The sequence below is a fragment of the Oryctolagus cuniculus genome, chromosome 17 (genome assembly GCF_051225735.1).
Source record: "Oryctolagus cuniculus isolate XC-2025 breed Fujian yellow rabbit chromosome 17, ASM5122573v1, whole genome shotgun sequence".
NCBI lineage: Eukaryota > Metazoa > Chordata > Mammalia > Lagomorpha > Leporidae > Oryctolagus > Oryctolagus cuniculus.
The window spans coordinates 47,327,376-47,345,258 of record NC_142883.1 but is presented as its reverse complement, the minus strand read 5'-3'; the positions used below and the strand labels follow the sequence as shown (position 1 = coordinate 47,345,258).

The 17,883-nt window shown below is 44.2% G+C and overlaps 1 protein-coding gene and 1 pseudogene across 2 annotated transcripts in view; one reads left to right on the top strand and one right to left on the bottom strand.

The window, feature by feature from the left end:
- RPA1 (replication protein A1) overlaps positions 1-17,883 on the bottom strand; it is a 64,153-nt gene that overhangs the window by 29,966 nt on the left and 16,304 nt on the right. For both annotated transcript variants that reach the window (XM_008270927.5, XM_089317602.1), the window contains exons 3-5: positions 16,945-17,023; positions 16,165-16,273; positions 4,140-4,228 (exon numbers count right to left, since the gene is read on the bottom strand). In XM_008270927.5, coding sequence (XP_008269149.1) covers positions 4,140-4,228; positions 16,165-16,273; positions 16,945-17,023 — 277 coding nt within the window. The remainder of the gene's footprint in view (positions 1-4,139; positions 4,229-16,164; positions 16,274-16,944; positions 17,024-17,883) is intronic.
- Positions 6,941-7,473, top strand: LOC103351489 (transcription factor BTF3 homolog 4 pseudogene; annotated as a pseudogene).

Here is a 17,883-nt window from a genome sequence, read left to right as displayed (position 1 = left end):
GAACTACAAGGAGATACAGAGAAACCTACAATTATAGCCACCCATTTCAATATTCCTCTCTGAATACTGGCAGAACAAATAAACAGAAAATCAGCAAGGCTACAGAATACTTGAACAACATTAACTCACCTAATTGACATTTATTGATTACTCCACCCAACAACGGAATACATACTCTTTCCAAGTACACATATAATTTACCCAGACACTATAACCCGAGACATAAAAATAACACTCAATAAATTTAATAGGATTCAAGTCAATCAAAGTATATTGTTTGACATTACACACTGGAACTTAAATTAGATATCAGTAACAAAAAGATTCCTAGAAAATCTACACATCTGGAAATCAAACGCATTTCTGAAAAACAGTGTTAAACTAAAAGAGAAATCAGAAGGAATTTTGAATGGAGTAAAACCAAGAATTTGCTTGATGCTGTTAAAGCAGTACTTGGGAGTACATTCATAACACTATGTGCCTGTTATTAGAAAAGAGGAAAGGTTTTGAATCAATGAACTCAGCTTCTCCCCTAAGAAACATGGAAAAAAACACATAAAACCAAAAGCAGAAGAAAGCAAACAGTAAAGAAGAAAAGCATAAATCAATAGAATAGAAAACAAAGGAGAAACTAAAGCCAGTTCTTTGGGAAGACCAATAAAATCAAGAAATTTCTAATCAAACTGATCACAACAAAAAGAGAACACAAAAAGTACCACTATCAAGAATGAGAGAGGTGACACCATCAGATTCTAAAAGATAATTAGGGAATATTATAGGGTATCTCCATTTATATAGGCCAATAAATTCAAGAACTTAAATGAAATGGTCAAAGTCCTTGATACACACAATCTTCTGAAAGGCACTCATGAAGAAAACTGATGGCGCAGGCATGGTGGCAGACGGGTAAGAGCTGATGCGTGGGACAAGCACACCCATACGAGAGTGCGCATAGTGTCCCAACGACTACACTCCAGCTCAGCTCCCTGTTAATGCGTGTAAGGAAGCAGCAGGGGATGACTCAGTCCGTGAGTCCCTGCCAGTCACGTGGGAGACCCAGATGGAGTTCCTGGCTCCTGACTGCCATCTCCTGCCCGGCGCTGCGCTGGCTGTTGCCCGCATTTGGGAGTGAACCAGTGGAAGGGAAGATCAATTTCTCTCTCTCTCTTGCCTCCTGTCACTCTTTCAAATAAATAAATTAATCAAAGAAGAAAAAAGAAATAATATCTGAATAACTCTGTACCTATCTGCTAAACTGAAGCTTAAAGCCTTTCCATGAAAACACTGGGCCCAGATGGCTTCATTCAAGGAAGAAGTAATACCAAGTCAATGGGCTTTTCCAGAAAATTTAAGAGAGAACACTTTTCCACCTCATTCTGAGGTCAGAATTACTCATACCAAAATCAGACAAGGACATAGTCAAAAAAAAGGGATTACTGACTTTAATATCTCCCATGAATACAGATGTAAAAATGCTCAATCAAATCAAATCAAATGGATTTAGCAAATCTAATCCAACTATATGTAAAGAGGATAACACATCACAGTGATATACAGACTTATCCCAGAAGTCTGGTTTAACACTGAAAAATCAATCACTATAATTTACCATATTAATCAACTAAAAAAGAAAAACCACATGATCATCAACAGACATTTGATGAAATTCACCATCCATTCCTAATAAAGATTCCCAGCAAACTAGGAATAAGGGTAAACCTCCAAACCCTGATAAAAACAATCTGTAGCTAGCATCACATTTTTTTTTTTTTTTTGAACAGGCAGAGTTAGACAGTGAGAGAGAGAGAGAGAGAGAGAGAAAGGTCTTCCTTTTTCCATTGGTTCACCAACCAAGTGGCCGCTACGGCCAGTGCCATGTTGCTGCCGGCACGCTGCACCAATCTGAAACCAGGAGCCAGGTGCTTCCTCCTGGTCTCCCATGCAGGAGCAGGGCCCAAGGACCTGGGCCATCCTCCACTGCCTTCCCGGGCCACAGCAGAGAGCTGGACTAGAAGAGGAGCAACCAGGACAGAATCCGGCGCCCCAACCGGGACTAGAACCCAGGGTGCCAGCGCCAGAGGCAGAGGATTAGCCTAGTGAACTGCGGTGCCGGCTAGCATCACATTTAATGGTGATGTCCCAAGATCAGGAGCACGACAAAGACGACTACTGAGGGTGAAACGTCTTTCTTAGTATTGACAAACTACAGTGAACAGTCTACTATTCTTATCCAATGCCTGCTTTTGTTTCATGAGGATTTTTTCCTGGATATATTTAAAAAAAAAAAAAAAAAAGGCAGTAGGGGCCAGCACTGTGGCATAGCAGGTAAAGCTGCCACCTGCATCCCATAGGGGCACCGGTTCAAGACCTAGCTGCTCTACTTCCTATGCAGATCCCTGCCAATGTGCCTGGGAAAGCAGTGGAGACAGGTTGAATTGCTTGTGCCCCTGTACCCATGAGGGAGACCCAGTTGAAGACCTGGCTTTGGTTTGTCTCAGCCCTGGCCATTGTGGCCATTTGGGTAACAGACCAATGACTAGAAAACCCATCTCTCTGTAGCTCTGCCTTTCAAATAGATTAATAAATCTTTATTTTTTTAAAGAGATTTATTTATTTACTTGAAAGAGTTACACAGAGAGGAGAGGCAGAGAGAGAGAGAGGTCTTCCATCGATGGTTCACTCCCCAATTGGCCGCAATGGGTGGAGCTGTGCTGATCCGAAGCAAGGAGCCAGGAGCTTCTTCTGGGTCTCCCAGTTGGGTGCAGGTGCCCAAGCACTTGGGCCATCCTCCACTGTCTTCCCAGAACACAGCAGAGAGCTGAATTAGAAGTGGAGCAGCCAGGACTAGAACCGGCGCCCATATGGGCTTCTGGGGCTTCAGGCCAGGGCATTGACCTGCTGCGCCACAGCACCGGCCCCTAAATCTTTTTTTTTTTAAATACAGTACTTTAAAAGATTAACTTTATTTATTTGAAAGGCAGCGTCACACAGAGAGAAAGGGAGAGAGAGAGAGAGATTTCCATCCACTGGAAATAGCCACAACAGTCAGGGCTTGGCCAAACCAAAGCCAGGAGCCAGGAACTTCCTCCGGGTCTCCCAGCTGGGTACGGGACCCAAACATTCAAGCCATCATCCACTGCTTTCCCTGGCACATCAGCAAAGAGCTGGATCAGAAGTGGAACACCAGGAACTTCAACTGGTGCCCATATGGGATGCTGGTGTCATCGGCAGCAGCTGAACCACAATGCCGGCTCCAGCAGTAAATATTAAAGATATTAACTGTTGGGGCTGGCGCTGTGGCACGGTGGGTTATATGGGCGCTGGTTCTAGTCCTGGCTGCTCCTCTTCTGATCCAGCTCTCTACTGTGGCCTGGGAAAGCAGCAGAAGATGACCCAAGTCCTTGGGCCCCTGCACCCATGTGGGAGACCTGGAAGAAGCTCCTGCCTCCTGGCTTCGGATCAGCGCAGCTCCAGCCGTTGCGGCCATCTGGGGAGTGAACCATCAGATGGAAGACCTCTCTCTCTCTCTTTCTGTGTAACTCTGACTTTCAAATGAATCTTTAAAAAAATAAATAGGGGCCGGCGCCATGGCTCACTTGGTTAATCCTCCGCCTTGCGGCGCTGGCATCCCATATGAGCCCGGGTTCTAGTCCTGGTTGCTCCTCTTCCAGTCCAGCTCTCTGCTGTGGCCCGGGAGGGCAGTGGAGGATGGCCCATGTGTTTGGGCCCCTGCATCCGCATCAGAGACCAGGAGGAAGCACCTGGCTCCTGGCTTCAGATAGGCATAGCTCCGGCCGTAGCAGCCATTTGGAGGGTGAACCAACGGAAGGAAGACCTTTCTGTCTCTCTCTCACCATCTATCTGTCAAAAAAAAATATTTCTTACTTATATACAAATATCCTAAATATCCTCAATATTTAATGTCTTTTAGTCTACTGTAAATAGATCTGAGTCCATTATATTCTCACTCTCACATTTTCCTCTTTTTTCTTACATTATACTTCAGTATTACAAGAAACAGAACAGCTCAGCTCCTGGACACCCCAACTGCCACTGCTTTATCAGGTCTAACAGATGAGACCAAATCCAAAAGGCAGCATCCAGATGCATGAGGAGGAATCCACCCGAGCGCCGTGTACCTTCATTGTAGGGCACCGGATTGCCGATCTTCATTCCAACCGCTTCAGCTGACTTCAGAACTTCTACTTCCATCAAAATGACTACTCTCCTACAAAGGCAGACACACAGCAAGAAGTCAGGAGAAGTTAATGCAACACCTTTCAAGTGACAAGCCTCCCCCAGTGATCGTCCCAGTAAAACCATTTCCCTTTGTCAGCTGTTCCCATTACTGACCCTTGAGAAATACATGCTATCAATGCCTGCAGAAACATTTTCCTTAATCTCTCACTGCATCATCATCAAGGCTATCTGATTACAGGTGCTCATTTCCCAGTGAGTCCCTTAATTAGAATGCAGCACCCTTGCTACCTATCGTATCTGCAAGGAGCCACTGACATGATAAGAATTTATATCATTAAACACAAGAATACGTGGCACGATGAGATGATCCGTTTCAGAAACATACATTTAAACAATTACTTTTCCCAGCAAAAACCAATGATGACAGTGGATTTTTAAAAACTATAATTATCTATCCTTAAAAACTCAGTTCTCTGACTTAATAACTTCCCAAAGACCTCAATCAAAACCAAACCCACTGACATGACTCACAAGGCTTGCACAGCCCTGCCTTGCTAGCCTCTCTCCAGCTCGTCCTACACGTCTCAGTGCACTCTGCTCTTCAGCTGCACTGACTTCTCTGAGATCCCACCTGCCACACTGCTCTCTGAATGTGATGTTCTTTCTCATTCTGCCCCATCCAATCCTTGCTATTTATTCATTTTGAAAATTTTTGTTTATTTGAAAAGTGACAAAGAGAAAAATCTCCCATCTGTTGGCACAATAGCCTGGCCTGGATCAGGCCAAAGCCAGAAGCTCAGAACTTAATCTGGGTCTCCTATATGGGTAGCAGGGACCCAAGCACTGGAATCATCGCCTGTAGGATGCAATAATTGGAAAAGCAGCTGGTACTTGACCCTGGGCACTCCGATGTGGGATGCAGGAATTTTAAGTGGTGTCTTAACTGCTGTGCCAAACGTCTGCTCCTAATACTCATTCTTTAGTTCTCACCTTCAACACCACCTCTTCCAGAGATACTTCCTCAAATCCTCTTTTAGATCAGTTTCTTTGTCCTATTCATTCTACAGCCATGGTTTCTTCAGAATACTTATCGCGGCTTTTATTTATATATTCATTACCAACTATTTTATTATCTCTAGTTCCTACTAGACTCCACTTTCAATAAAGGAGGGTGTTCTGCTTTTTAATATTTATTTATTTATTTGGAAGGCAGAGTTACAGAGAGGTGGAGAGGCAGAGGCAGAGGCAGAGAGAGAGAGAGAGAGAGAGAGAGAGAGAAAGAGCAAGAGAGAGAAAAAGAGGTCTTATATCGGCTGGTTTACTCCCCAAATGACCACAATGGCTGGTGCTGCGCTGATCTGAAGCCAGGAGCTTCCTCCGGGTCTCCCATGTGGGTGCAGGGGCCCAAGGAACTGGTCCACGTTCAACTGCTTTCCCATGCCATGGCAGAGCGCTGGATTGAGAGTAGCCAGGTCTCGAACCAGCACCCATATGGGATGCTGCCACCACAGATGGCGGCCTTACTCAGTACACCACGGTGCTGGCCCTCTGCAGTATTTAATTCAGCAACTGGCCAAAGTTGTTGCTCAGTGTATTCATGACAAGAATATGGTGAACACATCTGCATTTTAAAGACACAATGCAAGAGGAAGAAGGAATTTCCTTCTGCAGGGACGGAGACCAACACAAGAGAAGAAATGAAAGTGGCCTGAATTAGGGGAGTGGTAGTGGAGGTGAAGAACACGGATGGTTTAGAGTAAAACTTAAGCAGTACCAAACTCAATTCCATCTTGCTTTATTTTTTAAATGGGCTCACAGTTTTATTTTGGATTTTTATAATCAATCAGTTGATCAGGTTTTTATACTGGATTATGATACTTAAATATGCTTGAGGGGCTGGCTCTGTGGCCTGCAGCGCTGGGATCCCATATGTATGCTATTTGAGTCCTGGTTGTTCCACTTCCAATTCAGCTCCCTGCCAATATGCCTGGGAAAGCAGCAATGGATGGCCCAAGTGCTTGGGCCCCTGTACCCACAAGGGAGACCTGGAAGAAGCTCCTGGCTCCCACTGTGGCCATCTGGGAAGTGAACCAGTGAATGGAAGATATCTCTCTATAATTCTACCTTTCAAATAAATAAAATAAATCTTAAAATCAGATATAAATTCCCTGTAAAAACAGATGAGCAGGGCTGGCGCTGTGCCACAGTGGATAAAGCTGCCACCTGCAGTGCCAGCATCCCATATGGATGGTGGTTCAAGTCCTGGCTGCTCCACTTCTGATCCAGCTCTTTGCTATGGCCTGGGAAAGCAGTGGAAGACAGCCCAAGTCTTTGGGCCCCTGCACCCATGTGGGAGTACCGGAAGAGGCTCCTGGCTCCTGGCTTTGGATCGGCACAGTTCCAGCCATTGTAGCCATTTGGGGAGTGAACCAACGGATGGAAGACCTCTCTCCCTCTCTCTAATTTTGCCTTTCAAATAAGTAAATCATTAAAAAAAAAAAAAAAAAGATAGGTATTTAATTATGGATATTTACCTCCTAAAATTATCCAAACCACTGCTGAGCATATAAAAAGTAGAAGACTTATCAATTATTTAGCATTACCCTAATAGTAAAACCTAAGAGAAAACACACTAAAAACAAAGTAATTTCAGTCTGTCTCTGTCTCACTGAGGCAGCCATCTTGTTCTCCCTGCGTGCTGGTCTTGGAGGCCCCTCCCTGTTCCAGGTTTACCAACAGCATGAATCAAGAACAGTTAGCCAAACTTCAGGCTCAGGTCCAGAGAGGGGGCAAGGGTACAGCTCACAGAGAGAAGGTAGTGAACAGTGAACAGCTACAGCTGCCGACAAAAAGCTTCAGAGTGCTCTCAGAAAACTGGCTGAAGAATATAGCTGGTAGTGAAGAGTGAGCGTGATTAAAGACGACGGGACAGTTATTCATTTCAACAATCCCAAAGTCCAAGCTTGCCTCTCGGCGAACACCTCTAACAGTGGTCACGCAGAAGTCAAGCCAATCACGGAAATGCTTCCTGGAATATTAAGTCAGCTTGGTGCTGACAGCTTAACAAGCCTTAGAAAGTTAGCTGAACAGTTCCCGCGGCAAGTGCTGGATAGCAAAGCACTGAAACCAGAAGACATTGATGAGGAAGATGATGATGTTTCAGGTCTTGTAGAAAATTTTGATGAAGCATCAAAGAATGAAGCTAACTAAATTCATTCTTGGTTTCTGGAAGCTAGCACGGACTAGATTTAACAAATCAGCTATGTGGTTCCAAAGTTTACACACACAGAGAACATCACTGTTACTAGTTCAGTAATATAAATATCTTGCATATTAATAATGCTGTTTGTTCAGCATTGTTCAGTCATTTGATTTTGTACTTTCTCCCAGGATCTATTCTTTTGGTTGAAATATGAAGTACTGGTGCAGTTTGAGGGTGTTAGGTTTGATTTTTTTTTTTGCTTTGTTTTTGTTGTTGTTGGGGTATTTTCAGTGTATTTATGTATATATGTGTGTGTGGGTATCTTTGTATACAGTGGTAAACAAACTGGAAAACAATTCTATTTATCTACCTCTTCCCCTAGTAGAAATAAAACAAATCTTTACAATTGTTCCCCAATTTTCTTCCCCCAATAAAGCACAGAATTAATGAAAGTATCTTGGATTTCAGATCTGAAGAGGTTTGAGAGGTTTGGTTTTAACTTGTTTGGTTAACTATCATATTTTTTATACATATATTTGGGTTTAAAATGTCTTGAGATATTTTGCCACCAGCTTTAAGCTCGAGTAATCAGTGGCAAATCTTTGATACAGTTGCCTTAGATTCACGCACCTAGTCAGAAAAATTTCTTTTACTGGCTTTCTTCCTAAATGTCTTTTTTCCTCTTTTTAATCTTTAAATGGCCTGGTAAGCCAATCTAATGCTCTTCCTCATCTTTCATCTAGCTTAAGAGGGTGTTCTCCGAATAGTGTTAGTGAGTGCCAAATGCCTTCTGTAGGATTTTGTTCCCTCAACTTGAGAAAAAACAGCTCTGTCTTCAACTTTTATTTCCCCTTGATTTTTTTTTTAAAGATTTATTTATTCATTTGAAAGTCAGAGTTACAGAGAGAGGAGAGGCAGAGGTAGAGTGTTCCATCCGCTGGTTCACTCCCCAGTTGGCCACAACGGCCGGAGCTGTACCGATCCGAAGCCAGGAGCCAGGAGCTTCTTCCGGGTCTCCCACACAGGTGTAGGAGCCCAAGGACTTGGGCCATCTTCTACTGCCTTCCCAGGCTATAGCAGAGAGCTGGATTGGAAGTGGAGCAGCTGGGATTTGAACTGGCGCCCATATGGGATGCCGGCGTTTCAGGTCAGGGTGTTATTAACCCGCTGCGCCACAGCGCTGGCCCCTTCCCCCTTGATTTTACAGTTTGGTAGTTTTCAAAGTGGAATCACTAGCATGGGCTTGCTAAGTAATGTGATGCCAGCCTTATCCTAGCTGTACTTAATAGCAGGTGTAAAAATCCTTCTTTTTAAGCAAAGTTGAATTGAAAATGTCCTTTTAAGTCAGGAGAAAATAGGCCATAGACTCATCCCCCAGCACCAAATGGGCATTTTTATGAGACGGTTTCTGGCCCCAGGAGGAACTCTTCAACCCCTCTCCTGCTCTTGGCCTTGAAGCTACCTCTGAGTTGGACTTTACTGTTGTAGCTGCTCACAACACCCCCTGCATGCTTAGAATAATGCCGGGCGGGGGGGCACTTACCAAACACAGCATTTATTTTTTACCTCCTTTCAAAGGACTTGCAGAGGACTAGTGCTGTGGCGCAGTGGGTTAAAGCTCTGGCTGGAAGCGCCAGCATCCCATATGGGTACTGTTCTAGTCCCGGCTGCTCCACTTCCGATCCATCTCTCTGCTATGGCCTGAGAAAGCAGTAGAAGATGGCCCAAGTCCTTGGGCCCCTGCACCCATGTGGGAGACCTGGAAGAAGCTCCTGGCTCCTGGCTTCGGATCGGTGCAGCTCTGGCCATTGTGGCCATCTGGGGAGTGAACCAGTGGATGGAAGACCTCTCTATCTCTACCTCTCTCTGTAACTCTGTCTTTCAAGTAAATAAATCTTAAAAAAAAAAAAAAAAAAAACTAAAAAACCAAAGGACTTGGAGGTAAGCTTCATTCATTCACTCAAGTTTCCCTCTGGCAGTCTGATAAAAGCTTGCATTTTATAATATCTGCATTTGTTAAACCTGTATTTAAGGGTAAGATTTAGAAAATCTATCATTTTCTGGCCCATCAAAAAACTACAGCTTAACCTTTTAGCACACCAACTTTTGTTTCCAGCTAGATATCTTTATGTGATATATAAAGTGCAAGACCAGTAACATATCGAGAGGTCTGCAGACACGTAGGCAAAGTACTTATGCTTCTTCATCCAAACACCTCAATTTATTTTATAAAGTTGTCAATTTTTCCTATTATGTTTTATATGACATATGGACATAACAAAATATAATAATAGTAATACAATAACAGTACAAAAGAGGGAAAATGTAATTTCATCTTATAATATACATAAATTTTAAATAAAATATCAGCAAGATGAATACCACAGCATATTAAAAGAATAAACCAATATCAACTTACAGAGAATACAGATGACAGGACATATCAAACAAGGTTACAGGGATGCAATCAGCAAAATCTAGGCTACAGGCTAGGGTTAGGTTAAAGGCCAAATGACTTGATCTCTTCAACAGTGAGAGAGGTAAAAAGATATGAAGGAGGAAGCTACAAAGACCTTTTTTTTTGTAAGTTTTTTTTTTAATTTATTTGAAAGTTTGAGTTACACAGAGAGAGAGGTCTTCCATCCGCAGGTTCACCCCCCAATTGGCTGCAATGGCCGGAGCTGCACTGATCCAAAGCCAGGAGCCAGGAGCTTCTTCTGGGTATCCCACACAGGCGCAGGGGCCCAAGGCCTTGGACCATCCTCTACTGCTTTCCCAGACCACAGTAGAGAGCTGGATTGGAAGTGGAGCAGCTGGGACTTGAACTGACACCCATATGGGATGCTGGCACTTGAGGTGGTGGCTTTACCCACCACGCCATAGAGCAGGTCCCTCAAAAAGACTTAATATGCATCTCCTGTGGTGTGAATTTTACTTTGGATCCTGACTCAGACACACTGTATACTAAGGATCTTTAAAAAGTTCATGGAAAATGTATACTATGAAAAAACTACATGTGGACTGCAAAATATCTTTGTACTAATATAAACTTTTAATTCCATTTTCCTACAACTTTTAAAAAAAGTACCCTTATATGCATGAATAGCTAGAAATTTCACAATGATTGGGAATTGGTAATCTTAGGTTTAAAATGGTATTTTGGGTTATTTAAATGAGTTCTTGGGAATGGCGCTGTGATACAGTAGGCTCAGCCTCCACCTGTGACGCTGACATCCCATATGAATGCTACTTTGAGTCTCAATTGCTTTACTTCAATGCCAGCTCCCTGCTGATGTGCCAGGGAAGGTAGCAAAAGATGGCCCAAGAACTTGGGCACCTGCCACCCATATTGGAGAACTGGATAAAGCTCCTGGCTTCAGCCTGGCCCAGGCCAAATCATTGTGGCCATTTGGAGAGTGAACCAGCCGATGGAAGGTCTCTGTCGCTCCCTCTCTCTGTAACTCTTTTTTTCCATTTTTAAATTTTTATTTAATGAATGCATTTTTACATAGATACAACTTTATGAATATAGTGGTTCTTTCCCCCATATGCCTCCTAAATCTTTCAAATAAATAAATAAATCCCTTAAAAATGAGGTTTTTTTTAGAAATATATAATAAAATATTTATGTATTAAAAATAAATGTCCAGCCGGCGCCGCGGCTCACTAGGCTAATCCTCCGCCTAGCGGCGCTGGCACACCGGGTTCTAGTCCCGGTTGGGGTGCCGGATTCTGTCCCGGTTGCCCCTCTTCCAGGCCAGCTCTCTGCTATGGCCAGGGAGTGCAGTGGAGGATGGCCCAGGTGCTTGGGCCCTGCACCCCATGGGAGACCAGGAAAAGCACCTGGCTCCTGGCTCCTGCCATCGGATCAGCGCGGTGCACCGGCCGCGGCGGCCATTGGAGGGTGAACCAACGGCAAAGGAAGACCTTTCTCTCTGTCTCTCTCTCTCTCACTGTCCACTCTGCTTGTCAAAAAAAAAAAAATAAATAAAAAATAAATGTCCAAGAATTATTTCAAAATTTAGGAGTGGATATGGAGAGTATACAGAGAAATTCAAGCATGGACATCAGGTGATAAGGTGAAGCTGGATGATGGGCTATATTCTGCTTACTTTCCTAGATGTTTAAAATTATCCAGGATAAAAAACAGATTGTGTTTTAAAGTGGAAAAGAAAACAAGCATGTTAAGAGGATTATTCTTTAAAGGCAGGATTTATTGTAGGAATGCAAGAATAGTTCAGTATTAAATAATCTATTAAAATCATAATATTAATATTGTAAGATTTTTTTAAAATGAGAAATGACATAAATATTAGATATGGAAATAACACAACTGTGTCTCCAGAAAATCCAACAGACTTCAAGTGGATACATACCATATTCTTTGATGAAGACAATATAAATTTAATATAATTATTCGCATTTCAACAAGACATTTGCAATTTTTTAAAAAGATTTATTTATTGGGGCTAGCACTGTGGTGCAGTGGAAAACCTCTCTCTCTTCAAATAAATAAAAAATAAATCTTTAAAAAAACATATTTATTGGAAAGGCAGAGTTGCAGAGTTGCAGAGTTACAGAGAGAGAGAGAGAGAGAGACCAAGATCTGCAGGCAGAGGCTTTACTCACTATGCCACAGCACTGGCTCCTGCATTTTTTATTAAAAGATTTAATTTATCAAAGCCAAATCCTACCTTAACCACAATAGTGTTCAAAACTAGGAGACTAACACTGATACAATGGTCTTCCATCTAATCCACAGAACAAGTGTCAAGAATTTTGTTTCAATGATGCCCTTAATAGCAAAAGGATCCAATCCAGGAGCACTTGATTAATTTATTATCCTACAGACTCCTTCAATCTAGAACAATTTCTCAGTCTTTCCCTTCACATTAGAGATTCTGAAGATCTGTATCAGGTTATTTTGTAGGCCGTCACTCACTTTGCCTGAGGATTACTTATGATTGGATACAGATGATGCATCTTTGGCAAGAATGTGACAAGAGTGATGCTGTGTCCTTCTCATGGTACCCTGTGAGGTGACATACAATTTGTTCCAATACTGGTAATGCTAACATTGATCATTAGAATAAAATGCTGTCTCTCCTCTATAAATTACTTTTTATAGTTGAAATTATGTTGTTGGAGAGATACTTTAGCTTTGTAAGTAACTTGTTCCTCAACAAACTTTCACCCACTTGTTGCAGCATCTCTAGTAGGCTGCATAATCAGTCCCTAAACATAGCCACATCCTAACCCCCAGATCTCGGACGTGTCACCTCACATGACCAAAGGGGAGTTTGTGGGTGTCATTAAGGGAAGGAATGAGTGGGGAGATCACCCTAGATCATCCTAGCAGGGCATAAATGCAATCACATGCATCCTGCCAGAGGGAAAGGACAGAGGACGCCGCCTGGGACACCCACACCCCATACTGCAGTGCTTGGGCTCAAGTCTCAGCTCTGCTCCTGATTCCACCTTTCTGCTAATGCATGCTGGCAGACAGTGGTGGGTTTCTGCCACCAGGGAGACCTGGACTGAGTTTCTGGCTGTTAGCTTCAGCCTAGCATAGCCTTTGGCAACTGCAGACATTTGCAGAGTGACCTAATAGATGGGAAGCGCTGTCAGTCTCTTTTTCCCTCCCAAATAAATGAGCAATAAATAGTCAAAAATAAGAGAGAGAGAGAGAGAGAAAAAAAAGGAGCCAGTGCTATGGTGCAGCAGGTAAAGCCACCTGCAGTCCGGCATCTCATATGGGCACTGGTGTGAGTCCTGGCTGCTCCATTTATGATCCAGCTCTCTGCTGTGGCCTGGGAAAGCTTAAGATGGCCTAAGCCCTTGGGCTCCTGCACCCACGTGGGAGACCCAAAGAAGCTCCTGGCTCCTGGCTTTGGATTGGCCCAGCTCCAGCTGTTGTGGCCATCTGGGGAGTGAACCAGCGATGCAAGACCTCTCTCTCTCTCTCTGTGTGTGTGTGTGTGTGCGCGCGCGCGTGTGTGTAACACTGACTTTCAAAATAACTCTTTAAAAAAAAGAAAGAAAAAAAAAGAGGCAGCACTGTGGCTAGCAGGTAAAGCTGCTGCCTGTGTTGCCAGCATCCCATGAGTAGTTTTGGGTCCCAGCTGTTCCACTGCAATCCAGCTCTCTGCTATGGCCTGGGAAAGCAGTGGAAGATGGCCCGAGTCCTTGGGCCCCTAGCACCCGGCTGTTGTGGCCATTTGGGAAGTGACCTAGTAGATGGAAGATCTCGCTCTCTCCCTCTCTGTGTGTGTGGCTCTTTCAAATAAATAAATCTTAAAAAGAAGGAAAAAAAAAGCTAATACATTTAATAATGCACAGTGCTTGCTTCAGCAGCACATCAGTTTCGACACCTTTCCTAACATGGTAAAGTTTGCCATCTTTGCTTCTCAAGTGTTGGGTCTCATTTTGTAATTGAAAACTTACAACTCGAGAGACACGGTATATAAAGTGATTCCCCAACAAAACAACGGGCTTGAAGCTCTGCTCAGCAATGTATCCAGCATGCAGCATCTTGTAGGTACTCAACATATTCTGAATACAGTATTCACAACTAAAGATTCACGATAACCCAAGGAGGCGGCAGTATTACACAACTGTATGCTTTTTGCTGCACTAAGTGACCTCCATTAAAAAAAAAAAAAAGATAGGCAATCTCTATTCATAAAGGTACTGTAGGACAGCATCATAAAAACAGGGCTTCTGAAGAAATCAGAAAAAAGGAGAAGTCTTCATTCTGCTTCAGGCTCCTTTGTTCTCACATTTCTCTTCCTTTGGTGCCATGCATCAGTCATTGGAATTCAGAACTGAATAGCTGTAATTCATAGCTGTAAACTGCTGACTTTTTAAATTTCTTTCTTTCTTTTTTTTTTTTTTTGACAGGCAGAGTTAGACAGAGAGACAGAGAGAAAGGTCTTCCTTCTGTTGGGTCACCCTGAAAATGGCCGTTACGGCCGGCGCGCTGCACCGATCCATGTGGGTACAGGGTCCAAGCACTTGAGCCATGCTCCACTGCTTTCCCAGGCGCATCAGCAGGGAACTGGATCGGAAGTGGAGCAGCTGGGACTGGAACCGGCACCCATATGGGATGCCAGCATAGCAGGCCAGGGCTTTAACCAACTGTGCCACAGTTCCAGCCCAAAGAGCTGATTTTTTTAAATCAGAGAAGTGTATTGGATACCAGAATTTAAATAGAAATTTTAAAAGGCAGGGGCTGGTGCTATGGTGCAGCAGGTTAACGCCCTGGCCTGAAGTGCTGGCATCTCATATAGGCACCGGTTCGAGACCAGGCTGCTCCACTTCCAATCCAGCTCTCTCCTGGGAAAGCAGCAGAAGACGGCCCAAGTCCTTGGGCCCCTGTACCCACGTGGGAAACCTGGAGGAAGCTCCTGGCTCCTGATCAGCATAGTTCCGGCCATTGCGGCCAATTGGAGAGTGAACCATTGGATATGGAGGACCTCTCTCTCTCTCTCTCTTCTCTCTGTGTAACTCTGACTTTCAAATAAATAAATAAATCTTTAAAACAAAAAGAAGGCCGACGCTGCGGCTCACTAGGCTAATCCTCTGCCTACAGGGCTAGCATTCCGGGTTCTAGTCCTGGTTGGGGCGCCGGTTCTGTCCCAGTTGCTCCTCTTCCAGTCCAGCTCTGTGCTGTTGCCCGGGAAGGCAGCGGAGGATGGCCCAAGGACTTGGGCCCTGCACCCACATGGGAGACCAGGTGGAAGCACCTGGCTCCTGGCTTTGGCCTGGCCCACCCCGGGTCATTGTGGCCATTTGAGGAGTGAACCAGCTGACGAAAAACCTCTCTCTGTGTGTCTCTACCTCTCTCTGTAACTCTGCTTTGGAAATAAATAAAATAAATCTTTAAATATATATGTATAGGGGCTGGCGCTGTGGCATGGTGGGAAAAGCCACTGCCTGTCACTCCCCCTCTTCATGGAGGAACGACACAAGACCCTGCGCTGTTCTTTTGTCTGCTCGGCCCTCCCCGGGTTTGCTGCTGGTTCTTCCCGGGTTGGCTACCGTCCCTTCCACCTCCGTGGAAGGGCGGTTCCCCCTAGCCACTTTCCCCACTTCCGTGGGGGAGCGGCACACCGCCAGCCGGCTCTCTCGGGGGCTGCTCAGGTGTTCCTCAGGTGTTCCTGGTGCATGTTGTCTCTCTCCTCCTTTATAGTCCTCTTCCACCAATCCCAACTCTGCTACCCACAACGCCGAGTACGCTGCTCTCCTCCAATCAGGAGCAGGTCCTGCAGCTTGTTGGTTGAACTGGAGGCAGCTGTGTAGAAGCTGTTTCCTCCTCTCCCAGCGCCATATTGTGGGAGAGCAGATGCATAGAATAAGTCTTAATTCCAGTAACTTAGTCTAGTCCGAGTTGCTCCCCACAACCGCCTGCAGTGCCGACATCCCATATGGGTGCTGGTTCGAGTCCCAGCTGCTCCACTTCTGATCCAGCTCTCTACTATGGCCTGGGAAAGCAGTAGAAGATGGTCCATTTCCTTGGGCCCCTGCACCTGCATGGGAGACTTGGAAGAAGCTCCTGGCTCCTGGCTTCAGATCTGTGCAGTTCTGGTTTTGTAGCCATTTGGGGAATGAACCAGCGGATGGAAGACCTCTCTCTGTCTCTGTCTCTCTGTAACTCTGCCTTTCAAATAGATACATCTTTAATATATGTACATGTGTGTGTATATATATATATGATTAGCTCCCATTCTACAACATCATAAAACAGTAAACACACCACATACCTTCCATCTTTCAGCGTGTTAACAATAAATCGGTTCACCTGGCAAATACAGTTGCTGGACAATCGTTCTTCCTCAACAAGAGGGTTCAACTGTGTTGCCAACATGAAAGCTGAAAAAGCAGACATTACTTTAACCTTTAAATCGTGTCAGTCTTAAAAAATTCTCACAGCTGACCACATCTGTGCTAGCAAAGAAAAATAATGCCTTAAATATGTTCCTGAATTTAAAGCTAGCCAGACTGCACAGTGAAAAGCTGTATAATCTGATATGTGTTACATCTGCTGCTACTCCTAAATGTATGCATTTCTTAAAGTACCCAAAAACATTTTTCCCATTATTCAGATCTCATGACAAAGACTTAAAAAAAAATAAATCTCTCTAGATCTTTCACACTGTGACTAGGGGCAGCAAGTACATTCCCTATAAATTCTCCCCCTTCTCTGTTTTAAAGCTTCTAGCACAGAAATAAGACCTCCTAAAAGGAAAGTATAGGACAGCTAGCCCATCACATTGACTAAACATCAATATCACCCTTAGGGAAATTAATCAAAGAAAACATACAGCACCAGTTAGAGAAAATTAATTAAACCAAATGGCAGCTTTCCATTATAAAAAGCCTACAACTGGAGTGCCGCCTGCCAGCCGCAGTTCGTCTGAAGGAAGTGCCTAGCCAAGCAAATGCTGACTTCCGGAGGGTCCCGAATTACTGCAATCACAGTGTTGGATGTGCTTCTACTATCTGAATACTCATAAATCCCCAGATTTGTACATTATACTCACAGGACAGAGTGTTCAGTCCATCACTCATGAGCAGTCGATAACGGGGTGGGCTATTCCCTGTCGTAATGGGACGGATGTTCTAGGAGAGAAAACTTGATTCATTACCCAGGTTATCTGCCCCACCCCAGGAATAAGAAAACCTACGAGGTGGCAGGAGAGTGGGTTTGCCCATAGTTCAACATAAACTGAACTGCTTGCCCATTCTCTTGACATCTAAATCCAAGAAAAGACAACTGGACTTGATGCTCCTCCCACCGTCTCCTCTCCGCTAACATTAGAACAGAGTAAAATGATGTGCCAATACTCCGTGTTCTCTCTCCCCTAACTCAAATGTGGCAGAAAATCAATTACCAAAAGAAACACATAACAAGGCACCTAATATACAAGGTACTGTGGAGGAAACATGCTAAAAATAGAAAACTGGCAGAAAAAATAAATCCTTGCCCTGAAGGGGCTTATAATGCAGGCAGAGTTGAAGGCAGCAAGAGACATAAGCAAGCACGCACATGGTGATGTGGGGCAGAGCCGAGACATTCACCCCAGCTGGAAGAGAGGACAGGCAGCTTTCTGAAGGGAGCAAGACATCTAACAGAGCCACAAAGGACTGGCAACTCGTACGGAGCATGTACTGAGTCGGTACACTGACTCAGGAGCTCCAGGTATGATCCAGTTCCTAATCATCCATGAAACGCCCAGTGAGTCTGAGAGCCCCACACATGAATGAATTTTCAACAGACCAGCTCATTTTGGACATACCTCTTGGAGATCATTTGCAAGGCCTATTTGAGCAGGACAAACTCTAAGGGACAAGGAGCCAAGCAAGGCAGCAGTTGTAATGATGTATAACAGTACCATCATTTATCAATTGTGGAAAAGAACAGAGAGGCAGAGTCTTAAGTCTCAACCTCTCAGGGCCAGCACTGTGGAACAGAAAGTTAA